This window comes from Apus apus, chromosome 8 (assembly GCF_020740795.1).
Source record: "Apus apus isolate bApuApu2 chromosome 8, bApuApu2.pri.cur, whole genome shotgun sequence".
Taxonomy (NCBI): Eukaryota; Metazoa; Chordata; class Aves; order Apodiformes; family Apodidae; genus Apus; species Apus apus.
The window spans coordinates 17,917,991-17,937,047 of record NC_067289.1 but is presented as its reverse complement, the minus strand read 5'-3'; the positions used below and the strand labels follow the sequence as shown (position 1 = coordinate 17,937,047).

Here is a 19,057-nt window from a genome sequence, read left to right as displayed (position 1 = left end):
AAAAAAACAAACTTTAATAAGCAAATAAGCTAAATGAATTTTCTTTTAACAGTGCTTCTGCTTTTCAATATTCATGGTTCTAAAGGTGAAAAGCAAGCAGAAGTCCCTGAGAAATGTGACTTCTAGCTAATTTGAAGCTGTTAAAGACTTGAAAAAGCAAAATTTCATGCTAGTACTAAGAGGGAGGAGGGTATTTTCTGTGCAAAGTCAGATTTCACAGTGAGTGGATAGGAAGATGGTGATCCACAGAAACACAGTACACAGAATCACCAAAATATTTCTCCAGAAGTCTTAAGCACAAGATTGTCTTAAAAATTTTAGGGTAGTTGGTGTCCACCAAACCATGTATCTTGAATCTCTTTCAATGTTACTATCACATGCAAGAGGAACAAAACACCTGTGCATTGTAAATCTGGATTGAACTAAGTGATGCTCAACCTCCAGCCATTATTAATTGTACTGTGGTGCCATATAAATACTGCAGAGAACCAAATTTCTAGGATGTCTGCAGTCCTGTATTTTCTTGTATAGCTCACCAATGGTGCTTTCACAGATGCTCAGGACAAATATTTCAGTTACTAATTGCCAAACCTGTGGTAGCCCTTCTTGGAGTGGACACACAGCCCACACAAGGTACAGTCAGATACAGTTTGTGGACAGTTTGATGCTGGAACAAGTTACAGTATGGATAGTAGTTCTCAGAGAACTACTTCTGAAAGCTTGACTCATTCAGGTTTATCAGCAGAGCAGTAACAATGCAAAAGCTGACAAATTATCAAGCATCTGTTGGAAATGTTCTAATTATAGGAGCAATACTACTTGCTTTCTGTCTAAGAGGAGCCTTTTTCTTCTGCCTGAAGTTTCTCACTGTGTGGGGCAGTGAGGTACTTGATCTGGTTTCTTCTGACTTCGTAGAACAGCTATACATGACTTGGCAGTGTTGAGCTACAAGTAGTAAACTTCTGTTTAAGGGACTGCTACTGTGCTTGGAGCTGTGCTGCAGGTTTTCATGGTTTGAATGGTTAATGGTATATGGTAGCATAGACAGAATCCAGGAGTAAGCTTGTTGACTGTTCTCTAAGCTGCCATTTCAGATGGATGGTGGGTAGCTACTGGAACTGAGTGAAGTATGTAACTTGCTATAATTGGTTTTCCAGAAGGAAAAGAATAAGAAACCTAGCTGAACCCAATGTTGGGTACATAAAGAGCCCACAAATGAATAATTTTTCAGTGTTAGAATGATTGAAGAATGTAACAGCTATACTTTAGAAAGAACAAATCCAGTTCCTGTTCTTGCCTGAACAGATTGATTACAGTACTGAGTATAAGTGGTCTTTAAAACAAAAACCCAAATCAACCCTAGATCCATATATAAATTGTTGGCTTACAGATAAATTAATGCACATATAAAGTAGTGTTCTGTACTGAAGAAAAGCTGCTTCATCAGATCTCAGACCTGTTGTGAGTCATTGATATGAACAAGCTGCACAGCAAAACTGCACTACTAGGAAAAGCAACCCACTGTAGGGGAAAGAGGGTCTTCATATGCAGTATGCAACCAAACTGTACTACTAAGACTACAGCTTTCTCAGCATAACTGTTGGGATTTATTGTGTTCAGTCATACAAGTGAAGGTAAAAGTAAGTTTTAAGTAGCTTGAAGTTCTATAGGGTAATGACTTAATAACATGTAGTTTGCTATTATCTGGAAGTCACTTTTGACCATTGAAATACTTTGTTTTACAGCTGGTTTGAGTTTTGTTTGGACTGTTTCTAAATCTTAAAAGGGCTTTGATGTTTGTAGTATGCATTTTCTTTTGCTGCAGTGAAAAGAAGTTGCTTGTTGAATAAAAAGGAAAGCATGAAGGCACTCCTTTAAAAAAAATGGAGAAGCTAGAAAACTTATTTTCTGATTCTAAACACTGACTTAAGATTTGTACACATTTATCTAGAATCTTTTTTATCAGTAGTCTTAGTGCTCCAATGCTGGGCTGTCAGGTTTTACTTTGACAAATAAAACTTGTCAGCCTGAATGGTCACTCCTCAGCCAGAGTTTGACATTGTTGCACAGCATATTTAATGCTAAAATTGTTTTTACCTGTTTGTTTGGTTTGCATCAGTTTCCCTTTGATATTACTAATTTTTATACAAAGTATTCAATATTTATTCTTAAACTTTGCTCTGTACCACAAAGACAATTGTTTTGTAAAACTTGTTTTGAATAAACAGACTTATTTCTTTTAAAAAAAAAAAACAAACAACAAAACAATACAACAAAGGTGGTAAATCTCTCGTGTTGCTTTCTTTGTAACTGCCAGACTCGGCTTTCATGCTTTTAACTGCTATTCTGAGTCCTCTCTTCTGAGAAGACTTTTAAACTGCTTCTCCTTTTTCCCCTGCTTCCTTTCTGTTCTACCTTGAATCAAACCTTTTGTGGAACAAAATGCAAAATTGGTGTTCCTAAGAAAGGAGGCAGCTCAGAAACGTGTTTACCCTTTCTAGGTCTAAAGTTGTGTAAAACTGCCAGATATTAGAAGGTTAACCTGTTGTTAATATTAACTCCAAAATTGTATGTTCTTTTTAGGCAATAATTGCTCAGTAGATGTATATCTATCTAATAAGTTATATTTCAGATTATACTTTGCACTTTTAAAACTATGACTGGTCTCCAAACCACCAGCTAATATTTTCAGAGTATGATTAAATTCAGATATACAAAAATGCAACTTTTTCCTGTTTCTCCAATTTGTCTAGCATACTGTATCAAACTAGTGTTTTTCACATCAAATAACTTCAGTGTATAACTGTGAGAGGCATAATGCAAGTATAAATTCTTTAAATCATACTGAAGAAAAGAACAAAAGGAATGAAGTCAGAGAGAATTGTGGGGCTTGGCTTGTTGCAGGGTGTGTTTTGTTGTGGGTTTTTTGGTTTGTTTTTTCAGTTGCTCCAGTTGGTCTAGAAAAGGTTCAGTTCAACTAAATTAAACCGAGTTTACATGGTACTTTTTGCTAAACTAAATCACTTAAGTATTTGATGTTTTACAGTACATTGTTAATAATCTTCTCAAGACTTTGTAGAAAGGGAGAAAAGATTATTGGTTGGATTTAAAAAAACCGAGATTCTCAGAGGCATATAGGCAAATATTAATATCATTAACACAATGAGATCATCTTTAATGCTGCTTTTTTTTTTTTAAATACATGCAACACTTATTCTAATGACTGACTTTCTCATATCATGTAATTAATGGTTCTAAGGAAAAAAACAGCAAAAAAAAACAACCCCAAACCTCCACCCAAAACAAAAGGTACATCCCGTTTGCTTCTCCAGCTGGTACTGCATATAAATGCATAGCTATAAGCATCTCAGTGACTTGATTATATCCAATTACTACTTAATCCAGGTGAACTTAAAAAGTTGTAGGGAATGTGCTAGAAACAATTGTTTGCATTCTAAGAAGAGCAACAAAAAATAGATACTGGCTCATATATGCAGCCTTACCTCCTCCTTGTTGACAAGTTCTCATCACTCTCACTCATTACCAGGACTCTGCTAGATCCTCCTTGACTAGCTTCATGCATCACTTCAATCTGAATAAAAAGGACATATTAAAAGCTGACCTTTTTAGATAACTACAACTCTTTAAAAGAATAAAACCCAGATCCTACCTAGCCTAGTAAGCCACAGGACAGGTTAAAAGAATAGAATTCTACATGTTTGTTGAAACTCAGGAATACCTTCTCTCTCTGTTTTTCTGCTGGCTTGCTTGGTAGTGGCAGAGGTGGCATTCTTGACCCCAGGCAAAGTCTTTTATGTTCTTCCCCCACAGAAGGTAAGTTAACTCCTTATGTAGGTATTTAAAGGCATTTTAAACAGGCTTTTCCTCCTTTTGCCTGCAGCTTTAGAATACTGAGGCTTACTCAAAGGCAATCTCTTAAAATTCAGTAGAACAACTCAGCTCCTGAGTTTGCAGTTTATCCAAGACAATATCTAAACTTTAATAGAGTCTTTATATTCCTGCTGGTAACTAGATAATTCTTCTTTCTGAAGTTGTAGGCTGTTTTGGCCATATCAGAAAATGAACTAATTTAATTTTTGCTTTCCAGCTAGAGGGCCATGTGAGTCAAATGTATGAGCAAGTCAGGGTACGGATAGCAAAAGAGTTGGGTTTTCGTAGTTTGAATTATATCAAAAGTTAATTTTAAGTAGTAAGAGTTGTGTCAGGTACACATGTCACATGGTTTTAGTCCCTCAGGGTAACACTATTCCCCCCCTACATTTTTCCATCCCTTCAGAAAAAAAAAAATTAAAATGAAGCAAACAAAACCTACAAACCAACTCAGACTATCTGTGTAGAATTTCTGCACTAGCAGGTTTAAACTAGTTTTGGATATTTAGGGCAAAGTGGCACATCCACGTGTGGCTATTACTGGTACCTCTTTCACAGGGATATTTGCATGGCCTGAGCCTGAACATTTTAAGTAAGACAAACGTGGTGTTACTTAAATTTAATGGGGGAAAAAAAACAAGTCTGGTCTCTGAAGGTGGCTATTTCGGTTGGTTTGGGCAAATGAAAAGTTTCAGGATGCAGCTGCACTTCATCTTAGTTACAGGAGTTGCAGATGAATGCAGTTTCTGGATCCTTCTGTTTTCAGTCTCAAAATACTCAAGGAGGGCCAAACTGCTGTCTTTATAGTTTGTTGTCCCAGTCAGGCTCTACAGCTCAAACAAAAGACTCTGCTGTAAGGGCAGGGCTCTTGAATGCTGTGTGAGTTGGGGATAGGGAGGAAAGGATAAGGTTGTCCAAAAAGTCCTAAACAGAATCTTGCTGCAGAAACAATAATGCAACAAATCTCATCACAGAGTCACATAAAGAAAATACTTTTCCCTGAACCTTCCTTACCCATGCAGCAACAGGTAACAGTGGAATTTTTCTTTGTTTGTTTGTTGGTTTATTTTCAAGTATTAAATGTGTAGTCTTTCCTCCTTCATGTAGAAACTACTCTGAGAAAATACTTAAATGAGGTAAAATCTATACCTTTGTAAAACCCTGAACACAACACATTTTAACTTCAGAGAAGCTGAAATAAGATTCCAGTTTTAGAAACAGAAAAGTGTTAATATGCTATAAGGAAGGAAGAGCACCTTAGATGCACTTCAATGTAGTAATGGATTTTAATTTTTTAAAAATTAATTTATTAATTTAATTTATTAAGGTAAATGGAAGGAATGTCCAACATTCCCTCCACATTTCCCCTTTCATCCTTTGAAAGGTGCTTTCTACTTCAGTTTAACTTGGCTTTCCATGTATATAAAGTGTTGTTGTTTGTTTGTTTTTTTACACTGTCATCTGAGTAACTTCCAACCTGAACTTGGAAGTGTAAAAACAACAAAAAAAAGCTTAACAGGGAATTAACTTCTACAAGTTTTGATTTTTTAATTCCAAGTATAAATATGTAAACCTATATTTGTATTTGTTTTGAATTCTTTCACAATATGGGATGTCCCCAAAACACAGATGCTCCTACCTTAATTCCACCTTTAGTCTTCTTAATGCTTTTCTTTTTTGACAACTCTACTTCAGAAACGGTCTTTGGAGGGCAGGAAATTTCTGTGGACCTCCTGTTGGTAGCTGAAGGAGTCAGAAAGAAGGTAATGTTAGAAAATGGGTGCTAAAAGTTGAACTCTGACTTCCTAATAAAAGCAATGAGCAAAGATCCTGTCACGTTAGTGGTAACAGACCTGGCTGAGAGAACTGAGTTGTGGCTGGAGCAGTGAAGGACCAGCTGGGACAAGGGATGGGCTACGTGTTGAGTGCTCCACTGTGTCTCCAATTGGCACCTACAGCTCCACACTCTATTGACTACTTTGGTTTGGTGTCTTCCCTGGCAACCACCTTTAGGGTAGCTCAGGTAGGTGTTCCTCAGCTGTAGCAACACTTGGGTACTTTTCACTTGCTTAGTTTCTCAGCTCAGCTCTTGTTCCTTTTGTCAGCTCCCAAAGAAAGGAAATTTTGGTTCTGACAATTGTTTGCTAGTGTTGGATTATAAAGGATTGAAAGGTTTCATCACATGAGCAAGTCTAAAAAGAGCAATTGTACAGGTGTTCAACAAGTCACTGTGACCATATAATGACAGTGAATCCAAGGAAATTATTTCAGAATATGCTTTGTCATGTCAGGTTTGTTGGGCCTTGCAGGCTCTGTAAACCACAGTTGACTGTGAGCTAATGCACCTAGAATATTGTCCTTAACAACTTAACCACTTATCCTAAGACTGCCGTCCAAGGCAAAAGTTTAGAATGAACTGTGAGAAGGGGAACTGTACACTTGGCTTGAAAATAATCTCTCTGTTATAGTCTGGATCTGTTTCAAACTGGTCTTGGATTCAACAGTGCATGTTACATAGGTACAAGGCAAACAGTGCTCTCCATTTTCTTAGTTGCTGGATTGATGCAAGCAACCATGCATGTCATGGTAAAAACAAATAGGAATGCCAGATGAAACTAGGAAAGAACCTGGCTGAGGCAACAACAAAGGACAAAATTGTTGCAATTATGAGATTAGGTCCTTTTCAATTTTATTTGGGGAAAATTTTCTAATTGGACAAGAATTTTTAAAAAAATAGAAACTGGTGTTTCCAAACGCATCCAGCAACATTCTGTTTAAAATGGTTTCACCAAGTGTAATATTCTGAGATGCTGAGACTCTTTGTTGTCATAAATAACTTTTTCTTCTCTGGGAGAAGCCAAGGGATGCAATAAAAAAGATGCAGACATCTTGGAAGGGGGAGGACATTAACAAATTTTCAAGTGTCCTTGTTATTAAATTATTTTAATGTAGTAAAGAAAAAGAAGCATAGAAACACCCCAAATTATATTCAAAAAACCCCAACATACCAGTTTCATAGGCAATACTAACAAGCTGACATTTCTTCTACCCTGTTTCTTTTCAGCTGCTTGATCATGCAGCTGAGAAGAGAATTAATTAGAGCAGCTTCTCTTCAACACTTTCCTAAATGGGGTTTTACCCCATGCCAAATGACATGAGGACTTGAAAATGTCCATCTCACGCCTATTATTTTCTCACAGTGACTCCATATTAGGAAGTTTCTTCAATGTGACAGCAGAGTTTGGCAGCCACCAGCAGCTATAATCAACCAGTAGAAAATTCTTATCGTTTCCAGGACTGAGCTGAAATGTTAATGTTGTCTCTATTTGTGTCTTTTGTCCCTCTTTCTGAATATACAGCAGAGGATTTATTTTTTTTATTTAGAGCACTACTTTCAGCAGATATCTATTTCCCATCCCAGAGAAAGCTTCCCATAAAGTAGTAATGTTCTCTCAAAGGTATTGTTATTTCACCCAAAAAAATGATGTGCTGATGTTTTGAAACCAAGGGGGGGTGAAAAGCAAGATTCAGCAAAAGTAAGATGCTGTCCCCTCAGCTGGAGGTGTTCAAGGCCAGATTGGACAGGGCTCTTTGTGCAACCTCGTCTAGTGGAGGATGTCCCTGCCCTTGCAGGGAGGTTGGAACAAAATGATCTTCTAAATCCCTTCTAATCCAAACCATTCTATGATTCTATGAAATAGAAGCTAATCGTCCTCATTGTCAAAGTTCTTCATACCTTTCTAATCATCTGCAAGGGAGCACGATTTCTACTGTTGGCAAATCCAGAACACCAACCTTCATCAACTATTTGATAAAATTTCAAACAGGCTGTTTTGTTTTTCCCTATGAATCCCTGAGTAAAGCAGTACCAAGCATCAGCACATTCACTCTTTTCCATATAATGCATCCTGAAGATTCTGTTTAGCCTTTAATTTTAATCTACCTTGATCTTGACAAGACATAGGCTGTGGTCATACCTATCAAACTAAACAACATTCTCTCCTGGAGCTTCTCTCAACTATATCTGTTTTATACCTTGAAAAACAAGCTTAAAAAAACAAATCTAAGACTTAATCACAAAAATCCTGATTCAGTTAAAGAAAAGTGAGACACTGTTTCATGCTTTACTCCACACACTTACCAGGCACACCTGAATACTTTAGACATGCTGCCAATGGCCAGGTACCCTATCCAAATCCTAATTCAGTCCATTGGATTGCTCTACAAATTCAATTTCCAAGTTTTATATATACCAGATATGTGATTAAGAGGAATGAAAGCAAAGGAAATAACTTCAGGAAGCAAGAGAACTTTTGCTTAAATAAAAGCATAGTCAGCAGTACAAAGTTGACCTATTCATTAATCATAAAACTTTTTATGTTTGAAAATCCTGGCTGAAAGCAGTCAGCAGAAAACATGGAAATTAGTTATGACTTTGCTGTCTGGATCACAACTGGCAAACCCAGACTGTTCCAAGTGATCCAGGAAAGAACTGGACAGTTTAGGTGAAATATGACAAATTCACAAAAAGCCCAAGTGCAGATGTTCCTTGATCCAGCAGCAAATTACTCAGGTCAGTTTATGAGGTTCATCTTGGCTTCATCAGTATGACATGTCAGAAAGAAGGAGGTAGATACAAGACAAAGCAGTCAAGTCCAACTGCTTATATTTCAGGGGTGAATTTTATTCAGATTGATACAGCAAACTTTCCCCTTCCAGTTTGACCCAGAATTGAAAACAGGAAGCAGTCTGGTTTTGGTTATGCTCCAGAGTATTTTTGAGTTATTGACTGGCCTGTACTCAGAGATTTCTGCATGTCTCTACATTTAAGTAGTTTCTGGAGTAATTTAGAAAGAAACAGCCCATATACCTGCCTATTATTACTGCACTAATTACTGTGGAACTAGAAATATTTTAAAAGGGAAACTCCCTTATAAAATTCAGTACAGTTGGTCGTTTCAAGGTCATTACTGTACTGCTGAGGGAGCTGAAAGTTACAGTGTTCAGCTGCATATTGAAAGAACAAAGGCACAGAAACAAAGGAAAATTATATAAACAATCTAAGGTCTGTGTGGTTTCAAGGTTGTTTTCATCCTGTTGCTTCACAGCACTCCCCTGGATAATAAGTAATAAAGGTTTCATTTTGAACTCATTAATATTTTAAATTGCTTGATGCTGCTTTCAAAGCAGATCTTGTTAAAGGGCATTGTATGCAGGGGTAAACTTTATTGCAAGGATATTTACAGTAAAGCAGAGTTTGGGTCTGTCACTTGCATTCACCTGGAGCACCACTGTGCTTCTCCCATGAGGCTGGTTACTATTTTCTTAGAAGCACATTGCATGATAAATATGGAATAACTGTTTTATTACCTAGCCTACACCAAGTGGTATTGTTGTCTCTACTGTCCCCAAAGCTGCTTGGGAAGGACACAGACTCATGTGCTCAGTGTTGGGTTGTAGACTCTCTGCCACTCTGTGACTGAAATAAATTCAGTGAGAACAGCTTGCTGTGCTGCCTGTGGGGAAAGTCTGTGATTTCACCCATTTCCCCACTGTGTTCCTGCATGGCAGGGAACAGGCACCATGTCTCAGGAGTTAATTTCATGGTGGTGGGGCTGCACCACACAAGGCACAAACAGAACTGTGTGCAGCTCCCGGGTGCTCAGGGACAGCTGGATTAGTCCATCTAGGTAACTGGCCTCTAGTCTGGTCCTGCTAGAGTAAATGTAACTCATGAGCCAGCAAGAGAAACAGGCTGAAGTCAAGGGTTGTGACAAGACTCTCAGCACTTGCAGGACATTTAAACCCCCTCTCAACTAAGTACCAAGCTTTACTTCAGGTCTTGTGTGAATTTCCTAACCGTGTGCTTTCCCATCTGTTTTCTGCGGGAGAGTTTGTTCATTCTCACTAACCACCTACAGTGGAATCAAAGTCCTTTGGCAGGAACAAGCATGGAAACAACTAGTCTGGTAAATTGTTTCTTGGAGCTTGCAGGTCCTGCTGTCCCACAGGAACATGAGTTTGAAGATAATTCATGACTCAACAGTGGTTTTGAATGCTGGTGACAACAAAACAGCATGCTTAGACAGCTAAAGGAACACCAGAGCATCTAAGATTTTTCATTTAATGCCTTAATACTTTTCCATTCTTAGGCAGTATCAACTTTACTTCTTTGCTCTAGCAAAATTCCATTTGAGCCCCCTGAAATCTGCCCATTTAAGAAGCATACAGTGAAGCCCTTGTCTGTGGAATATTATTCTGTAAGAACACACATTACTTGGTTTCATCAGACCTGCTGAAGTGTGATAGCAGCTGCAAAATTTTCTCTTCTCCATTTATAGAAATACCTTGAACTACAGAAACTGGTGGTTCCCAAAACCATTAATGAAAATCACCATCTTTTCTGAGTCAGCTAATCTCTGCAGCCTCATTTCTCCTGCACACATCCCCAGACTCTTGCAAGACACTCTTATCCTCTATCCAGATGTTATTAGTGAGTGTTTTGCATTGGTGACTATGAGGAATGATGGAATGGATCCAATGAGCAGTTGTAAACATTTGACTGAGGTGGAACCAGTTCAATCTTTATTATTTAAAGAACTGAAAAGGCTCCAGCTGTGTTCCTCCATATGAATTTCATGCTCCAAATTGGCCTTCTAAGATGCTTATAGGGTGAGTCATGGATTTTGTATGTGCAATGTGCTGTTAAACATGTTACTTTCTTAATAAGCTTACATGTGTTTTTACATCTCTGCTCCTGTATTTCACATTTATGTTGCACACAAAGAAATCACTAGGTGAATACAGCATTTAGAAGACAGGAGATGCCAGAATCAAAGCTACACACACAACCTTAATTTTACTCCTTTTCTGCTAAGGCATCTTAGGGTCCACCCCCCTCTTAAGAACCCTTGCCTCATTCAGTGCATGAAATCAAAGATACTTAATTCACAAGCAGCTATTCACCATTTTGATTTATTTGTATTTCTCAGTGGGGTCTCAGAGCCTTACTATCCATATGCTATTTCAATCTCTGCCCTGAAAATAATTCTTTTTTCTAATAGTCCTTTTTACAATTCAAGTGCTTCATAAATATTTACGGAGCTGTTTTCACAGCACTTCTCAGAGGTAACAGGCTGTTATCAACCACACTGAGATCTCTGAGTTCCATAGATAAAGATCAAAAAAGAATATACCATGGGAGACCCAAGGTGACATTTTTAGAACTGAATTTTCTGGATCACAGGTTCATGAGCATGTGCTCTGCCCAGCAATTCTGATTTCAGGCTTTCACTGCTCTTTCAATGTAGATTTCTTTATGTAGAAGTTATTAAAAACAACCCCTCTCCCAAATTGAGCAAAGTTGAATCACATTAACACCCACATGGGTTTTTAACAGTTGAAACCTTTACAACTACAGCACCAGCTTCTCTTGCCCGTGTCAGCAGGAGTTAAAAGCAGCAGTAAGTAGACACATTTTCAGGGGTGACTCCAGAACAGATTAAAGGCATCTGAACTGAGTCTGGTACAGTCCTGCCTTTCCTCCCAGTCTCTGGCCACACAATTCTGTCTCCTTTTTGTCAGCAATGCTGTTCATGAAACTGGATGATGAGGAGCAGAACTAGCCAAAACAAAACAAAAAAACCCCACAGTGACACTTTTCTAGTTTCCTTCTTTGTTCCCACTAGTTATGTGACCGTAAGTACTGAGGGAAAGCAGAGTCAGAAACATTGCTGTGCTAGACAACGAGGAAAGGAGAAAGGGAGATTGACAGCCCTGCATTAAGAAAGGCTTCAGCTGCTGCAAGATCCTACTGTAAGGAAAAAAGCAGTGCAGGGGATAAGGAACATAATTTTGTCTCTAAGTTCCAAAGATTTTTGCTGACAACAAAGGAAATGAGACTGTAAAAGCCAAACCGTAACATGTTCATATGTAAAGTGTATGACCTGAGATTTTTTTTTTCTAAGTGCTTATAACTTTGCCAAACCTAGACACTTTAGGAAGGGACAAAACTATTTTTTGTACTGCTGTGGTCCACTACTCACCACAAAGATAACTAAGACAAGACAGTTTTCCCAGCCCTGTTCACTAAGATGGCCAAACCATTTTTAATCAAGTTTTCCAAGGATGTGTCAGGCTGAAGTATGTAGCCTTTGGGAAAGCTTCATTTCAAAGAGTTAGAGTTTGGGAGAATTAGAGGCAAATGAAAATAGAGAAATGCTCACTACAGTCACCCCTAATAGCTTATGTTATCTTTTACAGCTCTGTGGCTCATCCTGCTGTGCTTGACAACCTCCAGGCAATACTAGTCTGCATGGTTTGACTTGTGGACCTATGGCAATTCAACCCAGCTTAGGTTTTGTACAGAACTGCAGTCCATAAATATGTAGTCAAATAATAAAAAAATGATGCACTCGGAAAGTTAAACAGAGCAGAAGCACTTCCCCTCAAGTGCCACTTCTTTCCTCTCAACCATACAGGGACATATGAATATTATTTAAGCAGATTGCCACAGCTAAAATTTGCATCAAGTCCAGCTGGCATAGATTTTTGAGCATCATGAAAATTCCAGTACTAGTTTTTCAGTGTTGAACTGGCCTGCCTCTGCAAACATTACAAGTTAATTTGTGAAGCCAAAAGCTTGAAGCAAAAATGGGATTAATTTAAATTTTTGCTTCAGAATTTCCAGACCCATAGAATAGTATTGGGTGAGGGGTAGTTCACAATGCAGTTCTGAGCTGCCTTTGGATCTTCACTAAGCTAAGTCTGCCAAGAGTCACCAGAGACCGTAAGGACATAGACATAAGAAACTGTCGCAGTCACTTCCCTGGTAGAAATTTGCCCTTCCTCTCATACATGGTATCAGCTGCTGCATGCAGCTATGTACATGTCCATGTAAAAGGAAGTCTCACAGTTACAATAATGGAGTATTTAATATCTGTTATGAGCCTTCATATCTCTTAAGATTTTTCCATTAGCACCCTGAATTGGATTGAATTTTCCCTATTACTTCTTATTAGGGAGAGTCAGCAAGTAAAACTAAACCAAGATCTATTCTAGAACAAATGCAACTTTTTTGCTTTTCACAGACAACCATTGCATTGCTGCTGTGGCATTGTTGCACATCTGCTGCCTGGGGACAAAGTCCTTCCTTTCTGGTCTTCTCTTTCTGTTTATCACATTTTATTGCCTTTGTATTTACACAATCTAGGACCAAGGTATTTTCCTGTTGCCATGTTCTATTGTGTGTGCTTTTAAAAATACTCAAGTGCATCCTGGGTAATAAGTAACAATGAGTTACAATATCTGTTTCTTAGCCTTTTATTTTTCCAAAAATGGTTCTCAATAAAATCTCCCCATAAATAAATGCTGATTCTGCATTGATCCTGTTAATGTGAAGACAGGGCACAGAGGAAAGTCTGAAAGAGGGTAGCTTCAAGAAGAGCAGAATTTCACAGCCTCATTTTCAAGGCTTGGAATGGGACTCGGTGTCCCTGTTTATACTCTCAGCCAAATTTCAGACTCAGACTGTGAAGCCCCTTGGTGAATCATTCAGTTTACCTGTGCTTCAGTTTTCTTTCTAAAAAAAAAAAAGGCACTTGGCAAGTACTGGTAAGTGCTTTGGTATTCTGATGGAAAGGGACTCAAGAAATTAAAAGTACAACTCTTTGCAGTGGTCAACTGGACAATGCCAAGAGGATGCCATTACACAGTATATGTAAATATACATCTATTGTTCATGGCCGTTAAAGTAACTGTTTTAATGGCCCAGGACAAGCTGTAGGTAGTCAGGGACATCAGTTTCTTTGTACAGGGGTACTCTAGCTCAATCATCCCCAGGTGCAAAGAATCTGAAGGAGATGCTGTCATCTACTTACCAGTGTCTGGACAGGACTGGGTTGCACTTTGCATCTCCTCAGAGAACAACTGGATTAACATTTTCAAATAAATGTAACCTACCTAATTTGTGACAGGACATCAGAGGCTAATGCTTGTCACACAGTTAACCTGTGTTGTGTGCACTGAACTGCAATGCAGGGGACAGAGCAAGGGAGCCTCTCATGATTTTCTGTGAAAGAGCTGATAATATTCAATATGCTGTATGAACAAGAATTAAAGCATTGTCATTTATTTACTAGTGACTATTTTTTAAGGTTCTACTTATATCAAAAGTTAAATTTAAAAAAATCTGCAATTGCTCTCAAGTGACAAGAAAGAAGTTCAAGAACAAGAAACACAAAAACTGAGACTTTAATGCATAAACAGAAATGCAAAACTAGCTTTTAGCCTGAAGATGCAGTTTCACAATAGGTGAGAGCCATTCTAAAACTGTACTACCACTAATAGGGACTAACTAGCTCTGACCTACTGACCCTACATCCCCATTTTTCTGCAACTTCCTTGGCTTCAGCACTAGTGGTCACGTGAACAACCTGATCAACTTTAAAATTTGTGCTAGTTCAAGAAGGTGATATGCTATATCATCTCCAGAGCTCTCTATATTTTTCTAACTCATGCAGTGGAAAATTAACAAGTACATTTTTGCAGTCAGTTTATTGAGTTTTCAAGGTAAATCACAATTCATGCAGCTAATTGACTGCCAACAACAGTGCAAGAGGGGAACACATTGCTGAAAGATGTTTGAGTAGCAGAGCAGAACCTCTTCAAAGGCATTGTGGTCTCAGCTTGCCTTAAGCCAACAGTGAAGCTGAAACTTGAAGTCTCAACTGTGTGTTAAGAACACTGTTAGCATGGTTTGGGGGAGAAAAGTACAGATGTCAAACCAGTATGGTAACTGGAAGATGATGATCTTCCTGGGTAAGAAAGAACGAGTGTTGTGGAGCAGAGGAGAACAACAGGGACACTTGTGTGACCTTGTGATAGTATGTATAGGAAGAAAAACTGTCAGGCTGTTGGCTGTCCTAATCTTCCTGATGAGAAGTTTCTCATGTGTACAGTTACTTTGTGTACTTGCAGTGACTAGCCTGGCTTGGGTTTTCAAGAATTAGCAATTTAAGACATACTGAGGAAGAGTATAGAAATGTACTTTGTAGACTAGACCTAGGAAGAGAAGTCTGAATATTTTTCTGCTTCACCCTCATTCGTATGTTTGCAATGACAGATATTTCACATAAATTTTTAACAGCCAGGCCTAGAAGGCTGACACTGAACATCAAATGGAAGTTTTCATTCTGATAAAAAAAAAATTAACAAGACCATGTGGACAAAGCATTGGTATATGTTTGAAAGATGCTGTTCATGGCCTACCTGCTCCTGCTGGTCTGGTAATCTTTGGTGATGCTCTCTTTGGGGAGGATTCAGGATGTGGGGCAACAGGTTGTACTGGCCGGGTCTGTTTGGCTGCCAGCTTCTTCAGGCTTACTTGCCTCTTGTCAAACATCTCTTGTACATCTTCTAGCTTTTGTAGAATTCTTTGGGCATTGGCCTAGGCAAAGAAAAGGTTAAAAACAAATGGTTGTCAGTGCTGAAGTAAGCAAGTTAACAAAGGACTTTTGTTACCCAGACTGAGACTAGAGCTGAAGATCATAATGTGCTGCAGTTTAATGCAACCCAGCCCAAGCACTCTGCACAGATCTCATTTTCACTGACTAGGACATAGTAACTATTACAGTCTTTCTGGCACTACCCTGAATAAAATCACATATGTGTTCCATGACTACTCACCTGAGTAGAACATATCACCCCATGGCCTTGCCTGTGTGCCCTTTTGGTGCAGGGAAAGAGGCAAATTTGAGCAGATTGAAATATATAGTCCAGTAGACTCATGTACAAGGCAATTGGTAATTTTGCAATTCTAAGCAAGTAAACATGCACATCTGCAGGGTTTTACCTTTATTTCAGGGGTGAGAATCATGTCAAACTGATTGTAGAACTCCTTTGGATTAGAGAGCTGGTGTTCCTTAGCTGTTACCAGGAACTTCTCAATTTCAACGAGTGCAGTTTCAGCTCCCTCTTGTGACTGGCACTTGTCCACTGCTTGGGAAGCTAAGAGGTAGATTCCAGCTTCACACCATTGGCTTGCCTTTAAAGAAAAGCAGGGCAAGAAGGACTCCATCAGCACTGACATGTTTAGAAGTGTTGCCTCCACTCCATGAGATACAGATTTGCCCTTACATGTCATTTACATGTCACTAAAGGGAACTAATGTTACTTCATAGCAACCAATAGTTCCTGGCCACAAGTCAACCCATCTCGATATGTAGAACGGTAGCAAGTTCACTTCAGCCCTCATGGGCTAGATGGTCCAGTAGCATGTTCAATGATAATATTCTGAGCAAAGAGCAGAAGTGGTACTGTGGTTGCTGCAAATTGAATCTGTCAGCTGCACTACCTCATTTTGGTCTTCAGTCACAGAACCGAAACAAATCAAAACTCCCCAAAACTTCTTAGGCCTAAACCTAAACCTAAGCCTGAGCTTATAAAAACATTAGTTTTCAGCAGAACCTTACCAGGGCTGCTATTTCAGAAGGTTCACTCACCTTATTTAACTGCTTATGCAACTCAAGAGACTTTCCCAAAATATCATACTTTTTCTTGGTCTCATTGGTAAAGTCATCACAAATACGCCTGAGTTCAACACACTTTGGTCTAATGGAGTCAACTGCATAATGGTTGTTTTGGATGAGCTGTTCTCCATGGAGAGCTAGAGACTGGGCCTTCTCCAAAGGTTCCTGTGAAATCAATGAGAAGAAATCCAGTTAGATCTTAAAATGGTATGCTTAATAAAGACAATCCATCTCTGTAGTCCCTGCTGTAGCCTGGAGGTAAAGGTTTGGGATATTAATCTAGCTGATATTTACACTGAAGACAAACTTTGTTGTCAGTGAATATACTGAAACACCAAAGATTCCATGTGAACATCAGGAAATAATTTTTTTCTTGTGAGAGTGACCGAGCACTTGAACAGGATGCCCAGGAGGTTGTGGAGGGTCTATCCTTGAAGATATTAAAAAGCCATCAGGACAACCTGTCCTCCTGGGCAGCCTGCTCGAGCAGGGGCAGTGAACAAGGTGACTTCCAGAGGTCCCTTCCATCCTTAATCATTCTGTGATACTTGTGATCAGGAACTGTCTGAGTAGAATGACGTTAAAAGCTATCTGACCAAGGTAACCTGTTAAGTATTCAGAGCTTTTCAAATTCCAAAGTTGGACCTAACCTTTCCTGTATTGAAATACCAATATTTGAACTGGATTCTAGCTTTCCGAGTAATGAACTGAAACTACTGGGTGTAAACAACCCTGGCTTCTGGAAATTAGTCTGTGAGATTTGCAATTTAACATGATGACTCATGAGAAGAGGGTAAGCATGGTGTAAGGACAGTGACAGAGAAGTATCTAGAAGATCATGTCTGTAGCAGCTAGAATACTATGCAAACCTGTCCTTTCTCTTCCAGTTGTTTCTGTTCCCTTAGGAGGTGCTCCACTCGAGTCACACTGTCTCCAATGTCAGCAAAACCTGCTTGTGCTTCCATGAGATTATCCAATACCAGTTTTACCTAAAAAACAACAAAAAAGAGTAAAACAAACAAACAAAAAATCAGAAAAAAACACCCAAAACCCCATCACAAGATACTAATAAAATTCTAACAAACCTATGGCTTCTAAACATTAACCTACATCTTTTAGAGGAGACTGCTTCTCATGTTTAGCCTTTCAGCTCATTGCAAAGTGGAAAAGCCAAGGAATAAAGCAAACATCAGCTATTATTCAAAGAGTTGCCCTGCTTCTCTCTATTTATTTAGGTGCACGTAGTTTTGAAGACGGCTAACTCCAGAGTCTATACTACTCCAGAATGTGTTTTACTTCAAACTTGGGGCTGACAGTTGGACTCTCTGAACTGTATTCCATTGACTCTGGTGGGATTGACAACTTACCATCACAGAAGTGATATTTGGTAACATCACACATAAATGCAAAATAATTTATCAAGAAGTTCTTTCACATTTTGGCCTACCAGGCTGGCAGTTTGTTCACTGTGCCTTCTTCAAATGTTGTAAGATATCTGAGAGCAGTTAATAATTTTATTTGTGAACAACCATTTCCTGTTTCATAATGAAGGGCTTCTTTCCCATCCTCCTTTTTGGATTGCCAGTCTTAAGTATGGGTAAAATTTCACCTTGTTTACCAGACAAGGCCAGACAGAATGAACAAAGGAACTACCTCTCTAAAATCATGTTCAAAGTGTCGAAGCTGCAGACATTGTTCTAGTTTTAGGTGGTGCTTGGTCCAAAATTGATCAAAAGCCTTTTCTGTTTCATCCAGCTGAGCCAACAACCTGTTAAGAAATCAGAATGAAATGAACCATATTTCCTATGGTTAATTTCTTTTAAGTTACACCAGTTGATGGCAGGAAGTAGAGTAGGGACATGGTGGTGAGCCTACACCCATGTAAGAAGGCTCTGTGTCAACTTTCCCTTAAGCAAAAGAGAATGGAATTTGCAGTAGGACAGGCAGGAGTGTAACTGATGAGTGTCAATTATATGGATCCACTGTGGCAGTTGCAGTCCTTCCTCTTGACCTGCAACAGGAACACAGAGCTGTTCCATGTGCTAGGAGCTAAAGGCAGTTGTCCCAGCTTCCACCCAATTCTTCAAAAACTAATTCACCCTAGGCTAATTCAGATTCAATATGGTGCAATTATTATTCTAATGAATGTTTGCAGCTGAACTCTACAACTTGTTCATTTTTTTCACCTATCAGAAATAGACAAGAATTGAATAATTTGTTCCCAGTCCATTAAAAACAACATATTAGAAGCTCATAATGCCTCCCATGGGCATTTGTGTAAATGATGAAGCTTTTATTCACAAAGAAATTAGTATCAAGGTGTCATATTGTCGAGTAAAATCTGACACCAGCCTAGTGAGTCATCCTCACAGTCTCTCAGGGATCTATTAATTATATTTCAAAATAGAACTGTTTAAACAGAAGAAATATGAAAAGGAAGTATTGAATATTCTATATTTATTTAGATGGGCAGTCTTTGGGCAGGCAGGGGATGAGGCCTGATCTCCTACAAGCCCAGTGAGTGCTGGAATGATCAAGTTTTTGGGGCAAACAGCAATAGCTCCCTCCTGTTCATCTCAAAAACAAAGTTCTGTTTTCTATCTATCCCTGAAAAACGTGGTTTTAATCAAAGCTGAATT

The 19,057-nt window shown here is 38.7% G+C and overlaps 1 protein-coding gene across 14 annotated transcripts in view; it reads right to left on the bottom strand.

The window, feature by feature from the left end:
• MCF2L2 (MCF.2 cell line derived transforming sequence-like 2) overlaps nt 1-19,057 on the bottom strand; it is a 169,320-nt gene that overhangs the window by 82,986 nt on the left and 67,277 nt on the right. For all 14 annotated transcript variants that reach the window (XM_051626403.1, XM_051626400.1, XM_051626413.1 and 11 more), the window contains exons 9-15: nt 18,072-18,186; nt 17,288-17,407; nt 16,392-16,583; nt 15,743-15,934; nt 15,160-15,337; nt 5,531-5,634; nt 3,504-3,592 (exon numbers count right to left, since the gene is read on the bottom strand). In XM_051626403.1, the coding sequence (XP_051482363.1) occupies nt 3,504-3,592; nt 5,531-5,634; nt 15,160-15,337; nt 15,743-15,934; nt 16,392-16,583; nt 17,288-17,407; nt 18,072-18,186 (990 nt within the window). The remainder of the gene's footprint in view (nt 1-3,503; nt 3,593-5,530; nt 5,635-15,159; nt 15,338-15,742; nt 15,935-16,391; nt 16,584-17,287; nt 17,408-18,071; nt 18,187-19,057) is intronic.